This window comes from Sycon ciliatum, chromosome 5 (genome assembly GCF_964019385.1).
Source record: "Sycon ciliatum chromosome 5, ocSycCili1.1, whole genome shotgun sequence".
NCBI classification, from domain to species: domain Eukaryota; kingdom Metazoa; phylum Porifera; class Calcarea; order Leucosolenida; family Sycettidae; genus Sycon; species Sycon ciliatum.
This window is the reverse complement of record NC_088647.1, coordinates 18,084,168-18,104,727: the sequence shown is the minus strand read 5'-3', so window position 1 is coordinate 18,104,727 and position 20,560 is coordinate 18,084,168. Positions and strand designations below refer to the sequence as shown.

At 48.6% G+C, this 20,560-nt stretch overlaps 2 protein-coding genes across 5 annotated transcripts in view; both read left to right on the top strand.

Moving 5' to 3' along the window:
• LOC135817913 (uncharacterized) overlaps nucleotides 1-18,431 on the top strand; it is a 68,054-nt gene extending 49,623 nt beyond the window's left edge. For 2 of the 4 annotated variants that reach the window (XM_065331211.1, XM_065331210.1), the window contains 3 exons: nucleotides 16,653-17,072; nucleotides 17,166-17,483; nucleotides 17,666-18,431. In XM_065331211.1, the coding sequence (XP_065187283.1) occupies nucleotides 17,063-17,072; nucleotides 17,166-17,483; nucleotides 17,666-18,072 (735 nt within the window). In that variant the 5' untranslated portion in view covers nucleotides 16,653-17,062 and the 3' untranslated portion in view covers nucleotides 18,073-18,431. Of the gene's footprint in view, nucleotides 1-11,519; nucleotides 11,807-14,725; nucleotides 14,865-16,652; nucleotides 17,073-17,165; nucleotides 17,484-17,665 lie in introns of those variants that run through there. The other 2 variants (XM_065331212.1, XM_065331213.1) reach the window with 2 other exon arrangements.
• Nucleotides 1,179-2,279, top strand: LOC135816853 (uncharacterized). The gene has a single exon (XM_065329954.1). It carries the CDS (start codon nucleotides 1,179-1,181, stop codon nucleotides 2,277-2,279), a length of 1,101 nt encoding a protein of 366 aa, XP_065186026.1.
• Nucleotides 18,432-20,560: the final 2,129 nt, after the last annotated feature.

Below are 20,560 nucleotides of genomic sequence, written 5' to 3'. Positions count from 1 at the left end.
CTTGCACGATCTACTCAGCACAAGTCCTAGGCGACAAATCTCGTACCCGTACGAAACCTCGTAACCGTCCTCCCCAGCAGGGCCAGCCTGCCCCAGCTGCAGCAGCAAACCAGCTCGACCCAGCCAATGCAGATGCTGGACAACAGTCAGGGCAGATCGACGTGGCCTCTGGCTCTGCACAGCACGAAACCCGTACCCGTACGGACGACCCCGGCTTTGTCGATCCTGAGCCTGTGCAATCAGACTGCGAGAAGAGCCACCCTATCATGGCCGTCATCAAGGATGACAGTTGGAAATTAGTTGCGGCGGGCCCGCCAAGAAAGAAGCGATCTGTGTTCTTTGTGGGCAACTTGAGCCCCGACTGTACGTTGGTCAGCCTCACTGAGTTTGTACACCGTAGGTCGGAAAGCCCCCCACTTCCATCCAATATGCCACCGCCCGGCGCCCCCGCTGTGCAGCATCTGATGGTACTGTGGTATTCAGTAAAAAAAAAAAAAAAAAAAAAAAAAAAAAAAAAAAAAAAAGCGTGGGGACGCCTGTCAAAGCCCACCAATGCAGCCTACACACAGCTGGAAACGGGAAAGTGTCCGCCAGGATATCAGTTGATGCCACCTGCAAGCTGACAGTGATGTCAGCCAATTTCTGGCCAAGGCCGCTCTACTGCAGGCCGTGGAGATTCCACACCTCCACAAATGCAAATGCGGCCAAAAGCATCAGCAGCAGCAAGAGCAGCAGCCACAACGAGCACAACAACAGCAGCAGCAGCAACAACGCCAACAACAACACCAGCAGCAGCAGCAGCAGCAGCAGTCGCCGCAGCAGCACCAGCAGTCGCCGCAGCAGCACCAGTGGTCACCGCAGCAGCACCAGCAGTCGCCGCAGCAGCAGTAGCGACAGTAGCACCAACCAGTTGGAAGCACAGCAACTTGGGATTGGCGCCACAATTAACGACTTCCTGAGCGCGAGTCGTGGCCTGTCCGCTGCCGCTGCCGGCACACCTGTAACCCCCCTTCACAGCCACAAACGTTCCTCTGCAGAACGGTCACCAGATTCGCTGCCGCAGGATGCAAAGCGAGCTGACCAGCATGGTGCGCAGCCACCCCAGCAGGATACACAGACCCACGAGCCCACCACCCAATGTAGGCCATGCACCAACCCAAACAACGCCAACGGTCACAATGAAAACTAAGGCCCCCTCACTCCGTCTTCTGCTCACGAATGCATTCAGCATTTACAACAAAGTGGATGAGCTTCAGCATACTCTGAAAAGCCTGCATGTAGACATCGCTGTCGTCACCGAGACCAAACTATCGCCCGACAAGGCTTCAGTTGCGGAGGTCTCAATCCCTGGCTATTACCCCCCAATACGTCGAGACCGGACAGCGCAAGGCGGCGGAGTCGCCATATGGCTGAAAGAAGGGATGGCGTACAAACAACTGGACATCAACTCTGAGTGTGAAACTCTTTGGATTAGTGTTGCTGCACCGTCAGGCATGAAATTTGGCATCTGTGCTGCCTATAGACCTGGGACGAGTGCAGACAGCGACTGCAGTATCTTCACCCAGCTGGAATCTGACATCGACAAAGCCCGGCAGTCCTGCTCACACATTATTGTGGCAGGGGACTTCAATGCCCACAACCGGGAATGGCTTGGAAGTCCACGCACCTCGGCTGCTGGAGAAGCTGCAGACGACATGTGCTGTGTACATGGTCTCCGACAACACGTCACCTCAGCCACTCGTGGAGAAAACATCCTTGACCTCGTCATGTCAGATGTGCCTGGAACTGTGTCTACCACCACCCAACCACCTCTTGGCAGATCAGACCATGCTGTTGTCATAGCCGACTTCCAGCTTACTGCATCTGTAGACCAACCCACCACTCGTACAGTATGGCGATACCAGCGGGCTGACTGGCCCCGCCTCTCTGCCTTCCTCCGGACTACTGACTGGGACACAATAATCGGCGACGACCCTAACATATCATGTGAGCTTCTGACCATGCGAATCACTGAGGGAATGCAACACTTTATACCATCCAAGGTCTTCAAGACCAGACTGCAGGACCCAATCTGGTGGACGCCAGAATGCTCTGCAGCAGTTGACAGAAAGCGCAATGCCTGGCGGAAATTCCGCGATGACCCCAGAAATGGAGCGCTCCAGTGTACGTACAAGCTAGCATCCCTTGACTCAACAAGATGTCTAGCAAGAGCCAAAGCCAGACATCTCGACCATGTCAAGCAACGGCTCCGGACGGGCAGCCTGCAGGACAGAGAGTGATGGAGCGTGATTAAACGAGTTGGAGGGCATGGCCGGGACAGCTCCATCCCAGTCCTGGTTGACCCCGATGGCATGGAATGCACCAGTCTTTGTGGTCCACTTCACAACAATAACACACACAGAAGTCTCTGCTGTGAGCACGGTGGCTCGGCAATGGCTTTATTATTGATATTATTATATCTCCTTCCTGATATTTTTTTCTTTTTTTTTCTTTTTTGAATAATTGTACGCATAGGGCCTGATATCATAAGGAAAATTAGCACAAGACACTGCTGCTACTGTAGTCGCACAGCAAAACACACAGAAAACGACAAAATGTTACAATGAATGTAACAACACCCGTCCAAGCTAAAGGACCGACATCCCTGCCCCAGGACGGCATCTCGAAACCCCCACACACTCACCACACGGTCATCATCCAGCTTCAGTTCAATCACTGTATTCTTCCCCTGCAGACTCAACCCCCCTGTCACTAGCCATACAATCTGAAGCTGTATGTAACCATACAATGGCCCACGACGCACACACCACCCCTACGTTTTTTAACTAAAAAAGAAAAGCAGTCGTAACTGCAACAGCCACATGGCCAATAAGAAAAACCAATACGATAATATATCGATAAACACACACCCAGAAGTCAGGGGTGGGAGGGTGGGATACAAACTGCACCAACGAAAAGCCACTGCGAAGTGACAGGAATGCGGTCCAGCACAACATTTTTGTGGACGCAAAAAGTTGTGGGGAAATCCCAAAATCGGTGCGATTTTGCATGAGCCCAAATGTTCAGGTTACCCACAAAGACACAAGCTTTCCAACTCTCTTTGGCCGTTGGAAAGCGTACCAAAGCCACGACAAGGCTAACGTCATCGGGAAGTACTTTGCCCAGAAGTGCAGCCTAGACGATGACTTTGCAGAACAGTCGGGGCCGTTCCCGCATGTCCGCCAGCGCACCGCAAATACGCTTGCAACAGTCCACTTCCGCCAAGCCACCGTACGCCGGACACTCCGAGCCCTGAACCCAAGTAAAGCCACAGGGCCTGATGCAGTACCTGCTAGAGTGCTGAGAAATGTGCCGACTCTCTGGCCCTGCCCCTATCCAAGCTGTTTACCCTGTGCTTCTGCAGTGGTCATCAACCTGCCATGTGGAAAGTTGCCAACGTCGTACCGGTACACAAGAAAGGCCCCAAGTCGAACCCCAGAAACTACCGACCGATATCACTACTGCCCATAATGTCTAAGTGTATGGAGTCCATCGTGAACCGCAGCCTGTCCAACTTCCTGAAGAAGAATGACATCCTTTCTCACAGGCAGTTTGGCTTTCGCACTGGACTGGGAACCTCTGATCTGCTGATTGCTCTTCAGCATGAGTGGAGCCTTGCAGCTGCCAGTGGAGGCCTCGTCAGGGTACTCGCAGTAGATATTGCCGGGGCCTTCGACAAGGTCTCGCACAACGGCGTCCTCCACAAGGCTGAACGGTGCGGCATAAGTGGCCTCCTCCTTGCCTGGCTCCGGAGTTACCTGACAGACCGCCACATCCGTGTCGTCATAGGTGGCCAGTCTTCACCGACCCACCGAATCCAATCTGGCGTGCCACAGGGCAGCATCCTCGGCCCCACCCTCTTCCTTCTGTACGTCAACAACGCAGAAGACCACCTGCCTGATGGGGCGAAGCTGGCTGTATACGCCGACGACACAACTCTCTACAAGTGCATCACCACCCGACTCAGACTGCCAGAAGAGACAGCAATCCTCCAGCAGGCAGTAGACTCACTGGCAGAATGGGGAAGCAGGTGGAGGATCAAGTTCGAGCCCACAAAGTCGCAGGTATTGACCATCAGCCACCACCGCTCGCCACCCCCCCCCCCCCCCCCCCCGAACGCAATACGCTTCCAAGGAGCAGTTGTGCCAGAAGTAGAGGAGCTCAAGCTTCTTGACGTCACCTTCGACAGGCAGCTGGCATTCCGCAGCCATATCCGACAGCTTGCAGTACGCGGAGCCCAGCGGCTCGGCTTCCTCCATAAGGCATCGGCTGTGCTAGACCCAAAGCACCGGGCAATCGTGTACCGTGGCTTTGTCCGCCCTGTGCTAGAGTATGGCATGCTGGTGTGGATGAGCGCAGCCCCCACCACCTAGTACCTTGGCCCGCCTCACTGCCATCCAGCGCCGTGCCCTGCACATAATAGGAGATGGTTCATACCTCCCGAGCCTCGACATTCGCCGTACCGTAGCAGGGCTCTGCTTTCTGTACAAGCTGCACTTTGTGGAGGGTCCGGAAATGGTGAAAGCCATTCTGCCACCATCAGCAGCCGCACCGCAACACCGCATGCCTACTCGTGAGACAACCAGATCTGCAACACATCATCCATCGCAACTCACCAGTATCCTTCCTCCTCAGGCACGAAACAACACGCTCCGCTCATTTCCCCACTCCCTCATCGCAACGTGGAATCAGCTCCCACCTACCCTTCTGCAGTCTCCCCCTTCTCGCAGAGGCATGCACACGTTCAAGAAAAACGTCAACGACCACTTGCGGCGCAGCAAGTGGGAGTGGGCCACAGACAGGCTATGATCTCTGCCAACACACCAGCCTAATGATACTGACTGCACTCCAGCTCCCTTCTACCCCTCTTTGATCCCCTTCGCTCAGCCTTAAAATCCGATTATCAGTTCACTCCATCTTCCTACGGTGCACTGCTTTTACTATTGTTTTGTCCTATCCCAATCTCAAATTCTCCCCATTATCGATTGCAAAGCCGGTGCTCCCCTCTTGGATGCACATGTTTCTTTTCTCCTATGTATCGGCGCACAGGAGTAACGATGATTCCGAGACCTTTGGTCGGAGGAGATACTTTTGCCCCGCCCCCACTTCCATCCAATATGCCACCGCCCCCGCTGTGCAGCATCTGATGGTACTGTGGTATTTAGTAAAAAAAAAAAAAAAATGTTTCCACGATCATGTACCCAATGATGACCGACATAGTGTGCGCCGCTCACTCCCTGGATAATGTCGGGAAAGGATTTGAAACGCCCACTCTGGATGCCTTTCTTCGCTTGTGGCTATCGCTATTCAGCCACAGCCCTGTATCTAAGTTACAATGGAGAGCAGGGACTGGAGAAGGGATCAAGTCGTATAGTGCCACGAGATGGTGGAGGTGGTGGGAAATTTTGCGGCAGCTCCAGAGACTGTTCGACTATGGCCAGCTCTTCCTGGAAGCACTTGAGTCAGCGCCATCTACACACCGCCATCTTCTAGATGTGCTGAAAGATGTGCAACAACTCCAGCAGTTGAAAGTTCAGCTTGCTGTAGTTGTGGATGCTGGTCAGCCATTCGTGTCCCGCACGTGCCTCCTAGAAGGGGATGGTGAGCTTGCCACCCTTGCGTATGACTATCTTCAAGAAGTTTTCATCATGCGCATTGCATAACTATCCTTTGACAGCAGCGTTGGTACACCAAATGGCAGATAGGGATGCTGCTCTGGAGCAGAACCTGATGTCACAAGCAAAGCAGTGTGTCCGCCCTGCAATTGACTACTTTCGACTACGGTTTAACCACGTTGACAGCCCACTGTGTAAAGACGTCAAGGTCTTCAAGGCCTTGAGGATGCTCCACCCTTCGAAAGTTTCCACTCTCAACCTCACACCGCACCGAATTGATGATCTGCGCTGTCTACCTGCTCTTGACAATGATGACTTCCTGCAGCTTTTGAAGGATGACTTACCTACGTACCTCACCGCCGAAGCAGAGAGCGGAATGGCAGATGGTGAAAGTCAGCTCGCCTGGTGGAAGCGTCAAACCCGTCTGTGCAGCTGGCAAACAGCTGCAAAAGCTTCTTTTGCCTTGCTTCCATCCTCTGCACCTGTGGAGCGCGTGTTCGCACTACTCAGAGCATACACGAGCCATCTTCAAACACAGCTTCTCGGAGACCGACTCAAGGCAGCGCTTATGTTGCAGTATAACCGTCGCCAGGCATTGTCTTGAGCATCTGCTGGGACCGTGGAATTAAGGTACATTCCACGTAGAATGTTTGGGACATGACTGGGTTTTGTGTTCCTTTTCCATTAATCTTACCTGTGACACAATCCTTGCTGTCCCGATCATAATGTACTGCTTGGCCACTCCTGCATTCTGGCTACGTCTGTCAATTTTCGAAATGATTCGATGGTTTTTATTAACCGCATTAATTTTAGTTATTACTACATGGTCATTAGTTTGAGTGACAAGACTACATGTATGTGTTGAGTGCATCTCTGACTTTAAAGCCACAGATATTCCTCCCCTTTCATCACAAATCAAGAGCATTATAGCCCGGCTTTCGCATTATCATCAGCATTATGAGGTATTTATGATTAACGCCGCGGATATTCTTCCCATTTCATCCCAAATCAAGAGCATTATAGCCTTGACGAACCATTATAATCAGCATTATATGGTAGTTTTGAGAGCATTATGGTTAGCATTATACGAACATTTTCGGAGCATTATCCGCTGGATCCTAACTGTAGCGTTGGCACGCTAGCTGGTGATCACACAGCTGCAGCGTGAATCACTTTCAATGTATTGGTCACGCGTGTTGCACCGCACCGCACCCCGCACTTGCAACTCTGTACCGTGCTTGCAGATCCATGACATGAATAGTAACTAGTCTCACTACATTCAATGTTCGACCTTAGAAATACTAGTCTAGACATTTTGCTGCACTTTCAACCGCCTTTCATTTACGCCCATTGCCCACATCGTATTCAGCTCCTTCTTCTGCATAGAACTAAATACCATTCCTTGTGCAGTGACCCATTCTGCTGCCCACACATCTCAGAGCAAGAAAGGAGAGACACAATGAGGTACATGTACCTGTACGGGCAGTCTGCGGCCATTAGTCCATAGCCGGAGTTTTTCCTAGTAAATATTCCGTTGACACCTGCCAACTCCCGATGCCATTCAGTGTGTCATCCCCGGAGCACGCTATTGCCCTAGCGCAGTATACAGTATCCGCGGGATTTGTTTGGTCGCATGGCCAGATCCGCTGTCACAAGCTTCCGCCCATAACGGCTTCATAACCATTGGCGCTAACAGTCACCGTGACTTTGACTTTTCTTCTTCTCTCTGCTGAGCTTTGCCGTGACCATTGCTGTTGCAGCACGTATGCTGTCTGCCTATAAAAGCAGCTGTTCAGAATTCTCTTCACGCCAGTTAGAAACGCCAGTTAGAGATGCCAGTTAGAGAAGTAAGTTAGTTTAGAGTCAGAGTTAATGTTCACAATGTAGTCTTCAGTTTAGTTTAGTAATAATAAACAACAGTGTGTTCACTGAGACCCGTGTGCATTTGCCTCAGAGAGAGACTGCGGCCCACTAGACTAACCAGAGGCTGATAAGCAAAACATGAAATATGTAGGCGCCAAAAATAGGCAGAAGCTATGGCATTACAGTCGTTACAACAGATCAGTGCATGCATTACAGGAAATGGGATCATATTAGCGAGCGCAGTGTACCTCCATGATTTTATTTGCAAAACGAAATTGTTTCATGACCAAAATAAACGAAAACTAATATTACAACACAAAAAATAAAAAGGTCAACATTTCCTGCACACGAAAAAGGACGTCGATTCATTTGGTCTGAAACGTTGTCCCTGAAAAAGTGACAACAAATGAACTAGAGATTGTAGAATACAAGCAACCAAGACATTAGAAAAGAAAGCTTAGTTTCAGAAAGGCGCACACATTCGTCATATGAGCAAGCAAAGTAGGAGCTATTTTCTGTCAAAACATTTTGTGTTGTTGTTGTTGTTACTTTATTTTACTTCACCAGAATTACAGGCAGTAGAATGCCTTCTCACTAGACCAGGTCTAGTTCTCACAAATGATGAGTTCATTCCTCATGGCGGTGGATTGTATTTTTCTTGTAATGATCGGCAAACTGTCCCAAAGTATATTTCAATTGTCACTCCAGTGATACTTGGTCTCCCGAGTCGTTGAGTGAAACAATCCAGTACAGGTTACCTGTGACGTTCAGGATGGTTTCTGTGACACCCGTTCTCTCGTATCTACCAGTGAGAGTGTCACGCTCATGATCAACTGTGAGATGAATGACGTCACCAGTTTCCCAATCCTGATGCAGGGCCAGGGCTGTTCCGGTGTGGTCGGCCCTATCCTCATCAGTACCATAGCCATACCAACCAAAACACTGTGCCTTGTCTTGTTGGTAATTGTTCAGGTTTGGACTGCTGGATGAACAAGCAGAGAGGAAGATGTCACCAAGTCTAGTCTTGTCAATCGTCACCGTCAGTGTACTGCTACCAGTGCCAGTCACCATAGGTGTGGTACATGCTGATGACCAACCATCACTGGTATTACTCAGTGTGCGACCATCATTGGTGATACTCAACGCACGACCACATCGACTGTTATCAAACAGTGGCTGACTGGAAGTACTGGGAGTAGATGTTACTATGAGTTGCTGTGGACTGCCTTGAATGTGCCTGTTGCCGATCATAGCCGATACACTGTAGCGACCAGCTGCCAATCGATCATGTCCAACCTCTACACGGCCAGGTAATGATTCACAGCGAGTACGCACGGATGGAAAGTCGTCCACGTCAAGATTGCATACGGAAATCTCCAGTCCGATGTTGTCGAGTTGATCCTGACTCTCACTGCATGGAGGCGAATTGGTAGCACTGGCAGGGACAGCATCAAGTGATGAAGTCATGTCAACAGTAAGTATGACATCATCACGAGTCGTGGCTTTGTCTGGACAATCCAGTACAGCATGATCAGCTACATCCAGTACAGTACCAGACTTGCCAATGTCATTCAGTAGTTGTGTGATGTCAGTGCTGGCAAACACAAGCCCACTGGACACGCATGGCACTTTTTCTTCTTCAGCTGTTCGCGTCACTTTGTTTAATGACGCGTCGACCCATGTCCATATACGGAGCAGCTCAACATCGTCAGTAAATGACTTCACAATATCCGATGCACTCTCCTCTTGCGATACACAGTCTTGAAGTCGGTTTTGTTGTTCCTCCAATGACAGCATCTTCTTGGATCGCATGTCATCCAGCTCTGCAAGGAGATCATTTTGGCGATTCTCAACTGCCTCGATCAGCAGTTTGAAGAATTGGTTGACTTTTCCCGAAGCCTGCTCTGTTTGGTCATTGAGGTTCTGAATGTTTGTTTGAACATTGCTCAATGCTTGGGTTATGATGCCATCACATGTAGATGAACTGCTGCCAAGCTCATCTGCTAGCATATCCCGAGTCTTTTGACCAGCACTGGCAATGTCCAAGACTTGATGATCTATCTTGTGTGAATGTGCCTGTTTGCACTTTGGACACAGCAACTGGTTACACTGTACGCAGAATCCATCAACGAACTCACTTGTATGCAGTGCACACCTGTGCTGTGCAGCAGATCTGCTGGTCGATCCTGCAGAAGACGAGGCTCGCTCCACTTGGGATAATGGCTTGACGGTGTGTCCCTTGGTGGCTTTGAATAATGGATGACTAGCAGCATGAACATCGCACATTTTCACCTGGCAGTTCTCACACCCGATGCTGGCTATGGTGTCATCTCCACACTCTTCACACAAGGGTTTCCCCTGCGTCTCGTCTCCCGCTACAGAATCTCCACGGACCACAGAATTAGGGAGCGATCGCAATGGCTCGACACCCACAGGCAGCGGAGTCATGGAGAAACATTTCGGACATTTGATTGATCCGTCAAACGAAATACTGTTCTGCAGACAGGGTACGCACAGCGTGTGCAAGCAGGAGACAAATTTTAGAGCTGTGCTCGATGAGCCACAACCGTTGCACTGTAGAGAATTAGAAGGCATTGCTATCGACTAGACTACCAACGACTCACTCAGGACTCAGGTAAAAAGTGCATCCTTTATACATGTACATGTAGGTCTCTTGACGTCTTGTCTTTTCACACGCCTTGATTCCCATTAGGCACTACTGCATTACTTTGCCATTAGACAGACTTAGTGGTCAACACTTCGAGCACCATACTCCATAGACATAGGCACATGAATAGCTAGCTCACGCTTCAAAACGTTTTTGTAGTTGCAGATCTACTTGCACTGACTGTACATGTAGTTGTACAGCATCCATGAAGGCATGATGCTTGAAACACGTGCCATGCATATGCTGTGTCTGATCTGAGCCCATCTAATCCCTCAAATCAAAATGGAGTGCTCTACTGCCACACTCACAGTACTACTGGCTAGTTATGCCATTGACATTTTGTACACAAGTACTGTGAAGTAGCAACACGTAGCTTTCAGCTAGCTCGGATTTTTCAGCGTCTCAAGTCAAGACTCAACTACTTGACTTGAGTGACCATACGGCCACGGACCGGTGACCAGGTGACCATGGTGACCAGGCTTACACGCTGTGAAGCTAGCCTAAACTAAGGCCACCCTTTCTTTTTTCGTTGTTTAACGTCCGCGCCCGCGTACCTTTTTGCCTCCGACCGGAAAAAAAAAACAAGAAAGTAGTAGTACCAATAATATGCGAAGTTGTAAATACATGATTGTGTAGTTTCACAGTGTGCCGATCATGACCTTAAACTTATAATCTTGCCTCCCGGGCATGCCTTTGTCTTGTGTTCTTTTTCTTTTTTTGTTGGCTTTTAAATATCGTACGGTGTGTGCCCTAGTAAAAATCCAGATGTAATGAATTCATGACATGCTAACTCCATGCTATGTACCTGTTTTGTTGGATTCATCAGGCATGTGCTCCAATGTACCATCAAAGAGTGTTGTTCTATGCCTGCAAGTGCCGTTAGACCCAGAAATATTGTATACATCACATGCTTTACTGGTCAAAATGTTTGATTGGGGTTTCCAGTTTTTGGAATGGGCTTTTGTTTTTTTTCCGCCCTCCCGCGTACCTTTTCGCGAAAAAAAGGACGTTAAACAATGAATTAACAAAGGGTGCCGGTGGCCTAAAGCTAAACTAAGTAAAGCCTTGGACGCTGGTCTAGGAGGGCCGATTTTCTTGCACCATGGCAACTAGAAACGCGCACACACGAGCCGCGAGAGCCGGCCACCACTTGCACTGGCGCACCAGTGCAGCGCAAAGCGTTTACGCAAGTAACACGTAAGTCCACGTTTAGTTACGGCAAGGATCTAGCCTAGGCCATAGGATCTAGGAGGACAGAAGTCAGTAGGAGTAGAAAGCGAGATGACCCAGTCTTGAGTTACTAGTACTACTACTAGACTTCTTTCGTCAGTTTCGATGATGTCTTTTTCGCTTCTAATAATTCTACCAGTGCAGTACCAATTGCCTTGAAGACAGAAGACTGCAAGAGTTTATGGACTCTTGCCAGAACTCGTAGCCAGCAGTAATGCCAAGAAGAGCAGGCAGCGTAGCAAAAGCAGTCACAACAACGCACACGCAATAACATTTTCAGCAGCCGTTCATCTCAGTGCTAGCAGCAAAATACGTAGCACGCTGAATGAGCAGGATTATCGTTCCCAGGACGCAGGAGCAAAGCCCACAGCAGCATTGCCGAAGGCACCAGGTATGATCAATTTGTTCATAATTATTATGCACAATGTAGTGTGTGTGTGTGTGTGTGTGTGTGTGTGTGTGTGTGTATGTGTGTGTTTGTGTGTGTGTGTGTCCGAACACTCCGACGAATGCGCCAATGGCACTGGATGGACGGTGAAGCCATAGATTCTATGGAATCATTCACGTATCTTGGCAGTGACATACACCGCGATGGTTTGTCATCCCATGACGTCCAGGCCCGCATTGGCAAGGCATCCAAAGCCTTTGGTAGTTTGAAGCAAGCCGTGTTCGAGAACCGGTCACTGAGTCTGCAGTGTCGTCGTCGCGTGTATGTTGCCGTGGTGCTCTCTACCCTCCTGTCCGGCGCGGAGACCTGGACAACGAAGGCTCCGGAACTACGGCGCCTCAACCTCTTCCACCATCAATGTGTCAGATCTATCAATGGAGTGTCGCGACGGCAGCAATGGGAGACCCATGCAACGTCCTCAGCCCTTGCAAAGACCTTTGGAGTGCCTGAGGACATTGGTCACATCGTACGGGAACGACGTTTGCGCTGCCTTGGACACGTGGCACGGATGGAAGATCACCGGTTGCCGAAGTGTGTTCTCTTCAGTGAAGTGCCTGCCCCGCGCATGGTCCACGCAAGAGGTGGAGGGACGTCATTATGGATGACTTTGCGTCGGTTGAGCCACCGGTACCAACATGTGGATGGTACGAGTCAGCCCAGAACCGTCCGGAATGGCGTGCCATTGCCCGTCGCCCACCCAAGGCACCCTCTGCTGCTGACTACGGTTGCGCCTGCGGCCGCATGTTCCGTCGAAGCGGCAACCTGAAACGCCATCAGTCATTCTGTCGTGAACTGGAGAAATAACAATGCGCTATCATTGCTACGGAATGGGCAAGGTCAAGGTCAAGGTGTGTGTGGTGTGTGTGTGTGTGTGTATGTGTAAGATGTGTGTGTGTGTGTGTGTGTGCGTGTGTGTGTGTGTGTTTTTTGTTTTTGTTTTATTTGTACTATTATTCACAAACCCAACTCGTAAAATAAATAATTATGTAGACAAAAACAAACAACTACTGAGCAGGGGCTGCACTGGGCAGCAGTGATGGTGAGATACCAGGGGCTCCACCGACCAAAGGTCTCGGCTTCAATGCCACAAGCACGCACCAGGAAAAAGAAACAGAAATGTAAAGCAAAGCTAGATCTAGCTGTGGGGAAGTAGAATGGGTAAAAGTACCGGTAGGTGTTTAGAAAAATAAAAACAAGATGAAAAGAGATTGTTTATTATCAGTGTTTGGACTGATGTACAATGTACATGTCAACTTCATCAACCAAAGCTTATGAACTTTTTTAATAGATCTGAAACGAAACTCGCACAAAGAAGTGTAAAGAAAACAAGCTAAAAAACAGAAAAATAATAAGGCACCCATTTTGATAATCCAGGGGATGGCCCACGCCTGGTAAAAGAATAAGCAGAGAAAAGAAAAGAATCATAACAAGTTTTTCCATGTATGCAAAACACAGCTGAGCACTCTGAGCAAGGCCAGGTACGCGGATTAGCGGGTCCGGCAAGCGACGAGCTCGAAAAATTACAGGGAATCTGTTGCCCAGTACCAGTTGCTGTCTCTCAGGTGTCGGTAGACCTTTGTCTTGAATGACTGAAAACGTGTTTTGTGTGGGCGCTGCGACAGCAGCCTGTCAGGAAGGGAGTTCCATGCGCCAATACAGCAGTACGGGAACGACCGCTTCACGTGTGTGTGTGTGTGTGTGCGTGCTGAGGGACTCAACACAAGGCCCAGACACGGCCCCGAGAAACTTTGGAGGGACATCGCCGCTGCTGATCTGAGTGCTCGGTGCGTGACAGGTGACTGGTGCGACTTGGCACAGGACAGACGAGACTGGTGCCTCATGTGCAATCGTCCCCGGCCGGCTGTGCCAAAGCCGAGAGTGTTCATTTGCGGCTGTGGCAGGGACTTCCGTCGGCCCAACGATCTAACTCGCCACAGGAAATACTGCAACTCCTGATGCTATCATTGCACGGAGCAATGGGTATCCGAAGGTCCAAAGGTGTGTGTGCGTCACATCGTCCGTGAGCGCTACCCTACGTTTGTGGATGCACTCCGTGACATGGATGACTGCTTGTCCATGGTCTTTCTTTTCGCCACACTACCACAGGAGAACCGTGTCAAGCGGAAATTTGTACAGAAATGTCGTCGTCTATCAGTGGAATTCATGCATTACGTTATGGCTTCCAATCGGCTGCCCGGCAAGGTCTTCATCTCTATCAAGGGCATAATTATACTATCAAGTAGAAATCCATGGGTTGTACCAAATCAGTTTGCCCAGCATACGCCAAGTGACATTGACTTCCGGATCATGTTGAGATATTTGGAGTTGTACACCACTCTGCTGGGTTTTATCAACTACCAGCTCTTCCCATCGCTGAACTTACACTATCCACCTATGTTATCTGAGTTCCCACCATCAGAAGATGGAGAAGGAGCAGAGAATGACGAGGTGTTTGAATCTCTGGCACATCAGCTGGTTACTCTTCCCAAAACCGCTCTGGAGACTGAGGAGGCAGAGGAAGATGAGGAGTTGGCCCAGCTAGTTAATGCCGACTTAAATTGCCAGTGCATGCCGGAGTATGTGGTGTGATGTGTGTGCGGGAAAAAAATGAAAAAGACCAAAAAGAAGGGATTCTCTGGCCAAGCCACTTCATAGCTGTCTGGTGTAGACCAGGCTGGACAGTGGGGGTCAATTCTTCAGCCTTGCATGCTGTTGAATGGTGCAATCCCAGCACAAGCTGCTATGGCTTCTGCCGTAGCACCGCTATCATCGCCTCTGGCGATGGGCGTCAAATGGTCAATGGTGTGTGCGTATGCGTGCGTGGATGCGCGCCTGCGCGTTTGTGTGTGTGTGTGTTAACAGACTGGACCTGCAGGCTCTCTGCCAGCTTAGGAAGTTTCGCTCGTGCCAGGCCACCACCATGCTTGTGATACCAGGGTGGCAGATGCAGCGCCCAACAGCGAGGGTGAGGTGGTAACTCTCACAACCAATGCCTCCGCAGGTAAGTACTAGTAAAGCCTCTTGTGCGGGAAATTAATTGCACATGTCATCAAACAAATTCAAATTCAGTAAAATACTTTGAAGTACAAAATATATTGAAATGTAGAAAGGAAAAGGACATAATTATGGATACGAGTTAAGAGTAACTCTCCATTACTGTAACTGGATACTATATACAGTCAGAAAGTGCAAAAACTAGGCACAAAACTGAGAAGAGTACTGATACATTCGACGTCCTGACGCCTAGCTTCAACACATCTCCGTAGCGGCTGTCGGTTAGCGCTACGGAGATGTGTTGAAGCTAGGCGTCAGGACGTCGAATGTCTCAGTACTCTTGTCAGTTTTGTGCCTAGTTTTGCACTTTCTGACTGTATAGTATCCAGTTACAGTGATGGAGAGTTACTCTTAACTAGTATCCATATGTCCTTTTCCTTTCTACATTTATTTATGGCTCAACAGTTATAAATTTAAATGCTAGTATTTAACACAAAATATAAAGTAAATATCAACTGGAGCACGAAAAAGAGACAAAAAACCCTAGGTAAAAGAGCCCACAGAAACATCACCGTACTGGCAAAGAACGGCAGCTATTTACAAAGGCCCTATTCCTACGCCTGTATGATGCCCGGCACCCTCTGATACGGATAAGTACTAGTTGTTAGTTTGACAGCATGAAACAGTCAAACTAACAACATGTGTGAACTATAACAAGGTTTATCTAATACTAGTATTGTACTGGTATTAAAATAGTGGTTTCGAGTAGTATTGGGTTATATAATAGGTACCGTATTTTACCGGTTGTAAGTCGACCCCCGTATCCGGAGATCTCAATTCTGCGTTTTAAAGTTTTCACCCAAAGAAGCACTACTAACCACTCCCTTCTACTAACACAACAACAAATTGTGTAAAAATTCCTTAGTGGAGGGTATAACGTCCCGATCCTTGAAAAAGGCCAATAAACTGGTAAAAATGTGTGCACATGGTGCTCTCGTGCATGCAGTGCAGGTCGTTTTTTGTAAGATACTGATAGTTCCCGATTATAAGTCGAATCCCGGTTGTAAGTCGACCCCCACCCTTTCTCCTTCTACGGAAAATACGGTAAGTACTAGTGGGGCGTACTAGTAACGTCCGCGTTACAATTTCGAACATTCCTCCGGGAAATCACATCGCCTGGCTTGAGTGTGATCGAAGTGAGTAGCTACATGTATGACTGTGTACTTTGTGGAGTGCGATGGAAGTTCGCTGGTTCCGATGAGATAAACTTTGACCCCGAGGCAACAAAGCAGTAGTAGTATACAATGCATAGCAGGCGCATGTGAACTGACAGGTTCGTCTGTCGGAATCGCTCCCAAAGGCAAACGCAGTGAAAGAACATGCCATCTGGAATTGCGTTTAGCAAAGGGCCACAGGGACGGACACAGTTGATATCCACATCAATACCCGTTGCTAAATGCGATCTTTCCAACCTGTGTTCGCAGCGCCTGCCAGTTCAATGTCCGCTGTTAGGTGCAATTTAGTCCGGCCTGATCTGATATCTTGATGGGCCACTTGTCCATAGTCAAGCAGGGAAGTGTTCTAAAAATAGTATTTCGCCACTCCTACACACAGCCTGCTTCAACATGCAGAGTGCCAGTGTCCGCATTCAGGAATATGTTGGCAACAAATGCATGCTCGCAAATCATGTGCATTACTTCCTCAGTTTGAGGAGAGGAAGGTAGAAAATCCGAAAGTATGTAGATATTTTGTGTTAATTCGCATATTCTTTTTTTGGTTTTTGTTGTACATACAGAACCGGCACAGATATCGTGCACACCGGCGGTGACCAGGCTGGAGGTGGGCGGCTCAGCAACGGCGACGTGCAACGTAGCCGTGGCTCCGTTGACCACCATCAGCACCACGCACTTGCCGTAGCAGCTGCACCACATGTGGCTACGGCGAGAGCGCACCGCCTTCGGCTACCGCTTCCTGATAAACTTTGAGCGTGTCAACCTGGACCACAACCGAGAGTAAAGCGGTTGTGCTATCGCATTGAAGTGGCCGCCAATCAGCCGGTGCACTCGGACCCGCCACCACAGCCGGAGATCACTAGCGTGGAGAGCACGGACAATGCCGTCACGTACAGCTGAACATTGCTGAGCGACGGCGAGGGCAATGGCGGCGCGCGGACACCTTTCATCACCGAGGAGTCGGTTGTGAGTCATGACTTCGTGTACGGCAAGCGTGTGCTCTCCGGCAAGACTTATGATTCATCCTTTCACTTTGCACTAATACCCATTTCTGCTTTCTGCGGATGCTTTCATAGGTCTGGATGTCAAATGTCCACCGGTGATTGACGTCGCACTGAAGGCATATGCGTTCAATGCCCACCGAGCACCACCGACGGCGTACAGCATGCGTGCAAAGTGCAACACGACCATTCCAGTAGCCGACGTGCACATCCAGGCACCCGACTTCATCAAGGCGCGTGGAACGAACAGCTCACCGAAGGCCCACAATCACATTCGCCTGTCAAACCGTCGCAACCACCAAGTCATGCCTCTCAAGAATGACCAGCATTGTATACGTGTCAGTGCTGCACAAAAGCAACCGGTGCAGTCGTGCTTCAAACTCAATGTTACCCGTAAGTTATTTCACACCGAGTGCCTGGCGATTTCTAGTGGAAATTCTTTTGAACACGCCAGGTTGCATAATTTAAACCATGCTGATTCGCATAGGCATCACATGCCAGTTTCCTGCATATTGTTGAGATTCGCTGTAACTCACAAGTTCTCGCATTCTTCTCTGTATTTCACCTGTCCACAGGACCTCTAACAGCAGCAATCCAGGATGTGCTGTGCCGCTCCCGGAACTGTTCGGCAATTGTAGTGTCCACGACGAGCGGTGCGAATTCAGGGACGCGCAGGATCCTAGGCTGCTTCGTCACCGGCTATCCACTGCCGCGCAACGACCAGGTGCAGTGGACGTACGACGGCGAGCAGCTGTCCCCTCGCGCGCACGCGTCCTGGGTGCGTCGAGTGCTAGGCTGCCGTGCTATCAAGCACCATGGCGAGGACCTGCGGCTCTGCAAGGTGAAAGTGAGCGCCGCCAGCTTCCTGGGTGTCAACCCGCTCCTGCTTCGGTGCAGTGCACACAACGACCACGGCAACACCGCACAGGCCATTGGCACGTCTAGCCTGCTAAACAGAACAGAACTTAATCACAACGTCTAAAGTAAAGGAATACTTCAGGCAACATTATATACAAGAAATCACCCAATCAGTACTATTTAATCTGAACTAGAATTTTCCTATTCCATCATGACATCATCCACAGATCTCTATCGTTAATCCTTCATAAAATATTCCCGGTACCTCACTATCAGGCACTCACGTCACTGATTGGCGTGACCGCATACTTATCTCATGTGTTATGATTTCAAGAAGTATCCACATAATCATGGTTTCAGCTGTTTTCCTCTAGTTCTATGAACAGCATAAGCCTTTTAAAATAAGTACTGGCCCGCAAGCTCCGGCCCACAACTCATTTGTAAAATTTGTGACAAAGCATTCCTTGAAAAACGATGAGAAAAGATAATAATTATTGGGATATGGCAATAAGTAGGCCTATAGGACGAGCTGAAGCGACATGTGGACTACTTTATTAACAATGTTATTGTAAGCGATGGAGACGATGCAAGAAACAACCTAAAGGGTAAGGAAAAATACATGTAAGAAGAAAAAGGGCAATGGAAAAAAGACGATTCGAACAAGTTTTCGTACAACACTCTTCAGGAATCACCGTTGTACTAAAGAACAAAATGAGAACAAAGGAAGTAATATAGCAATCAAGGTAGGGTGACACGTAACAATGACAGCACTGGAATATCGAGGTGCGATTTCTCACAAAAGTGTGCAGAAAACAAGGGTATACAAGTAAGAACTAAGCGTGACAAGTGTGTATCAGCAACAAAAACAAAAAAGTGAGAACGAATGATAATAATAACAATAATAAACAAGAAGGTGACAAAACACATTTAGGCACAAGTGGCAACAACACTTTTTTGTTTTTGTTGCTGATACACACTTGTCACGCTTAGTTCTTACTTGTATACCCTTGTTTTCTGCACATATTTGTGAGAAATCGCACCTCGATATTCCAGTGCTGTCATTGTTACGTGTCACCCTACCTTGATTGCTATATTATTTCCTTTGTTCTCATTTTGTTCTTTAGTACAACGGTGATTCCTGAAGAGTGTTGTACGAAAACTTGTTCGAATCATCTTTTTTCCATTGCCCTTTTTCTTCTTACATGTATTTTTCCTTACCCTTTAGGTTGTTTCTTGCATCGTTTCCATCGCTTACATTGTTAATAAAGTAGTCCACATGTCGCTTCAGCTCGTCCTACTTATTGCCATATTAAAATTATTGTCTCCTCGTCGAATTTTTAAATTATTGGGATGTTCAGCCAATATTAATTAATGTAGAAGGGAAAGGGACATATGGATAGGAGTTAAGAGTAGCTAACTGTTAGGCTCACAACTGACAGAGCTCTAAGACATTCGACGACCTGACTTCTAGCTGCAAAACATTTCCGAACCGCAAACCAACAGCCCTAAAAAAAATGGGTTCAGGCTAAAGTCCCGAGACCTGTAAGATACTTGACAAAGCGGTCTAACTACAATAAAGCAGTACAGCACCCAACTTGGGTGGCTCAGAGATATCAAAGATAAGTACAGAAGAGGAAGCGTTGTACAGAACCGAACGCCAAACGCCTACAGACTACAGTACGCCTAATGCATAACATTGTGATGGACTAGTTGACTTCAAAACAAGTAGTTTCACATGACGTACGTTTCGCCGCATGGTTCGCGACAGCTCATCAGGTGTGCAATTTGAAACTCGGATGTTGAGTCAATAATAATTAGCAGCAAGGAATGGGACAGCTTCTCTCAGCCCATCTACACATCTGATCGGCACAGTCATTATGTCTTTTTCAAATGTATATCCTTAGGTGGTTTCCCTTTTCACTTTAGTCACGATTTGCCACTGATGATTGTGGCGAGAATACGTTCGGGATACAAACTGTTTTTCTTCCAATGTTTGTGATATGAGTGTACATTGTAGAAGTACTTGTTATGCAATTACTATATTGTACAAGAGAGGAGAAAGCAAGTAGGCAGCAGCAAAACTATCAAGCTTGGCTTGTAGTTGAAAGAGACACAAGTACTTCGAACTAGCAGCAGCAGCAGCAGCAGCAGGAACTGGAAGGGCTTTGCTCGAGGCAGACTGAGGACGAGTAGAAAGCAAGCAAATGAGGAGTTGGTTTCTGTCCAAAACAATGCTGACTACATCGCGGTGGCCGCTGTTGGTGGATTGGTCCAGCTCATAAAATTATTGGAATTTTGTCATTAAGTCAATTCTTTCTTTCTCACTCCACCGACACTTGCTCATCACTGCCAAGGAGTGTCACAATCCAGTACAGGTTACCTGTGACATTTCGGATGGTTTCTGTGGCACCCGTTCTCTCATGTCTACCAGTGAGTGTGTGACGATTATGATCAACAGTGAGGAAAATGACGTCACCAGTTTGCCAGCGTTGACCAAGGTCTGTTCCGGTGTGGTCATCATCAGCACTATACCCACACCAACCAAAACACTGTGCCACGTCCTGTCTGTAATTGTCCAGTTGTGGCCTACTGGATGAACAGGCAGAGAGAAA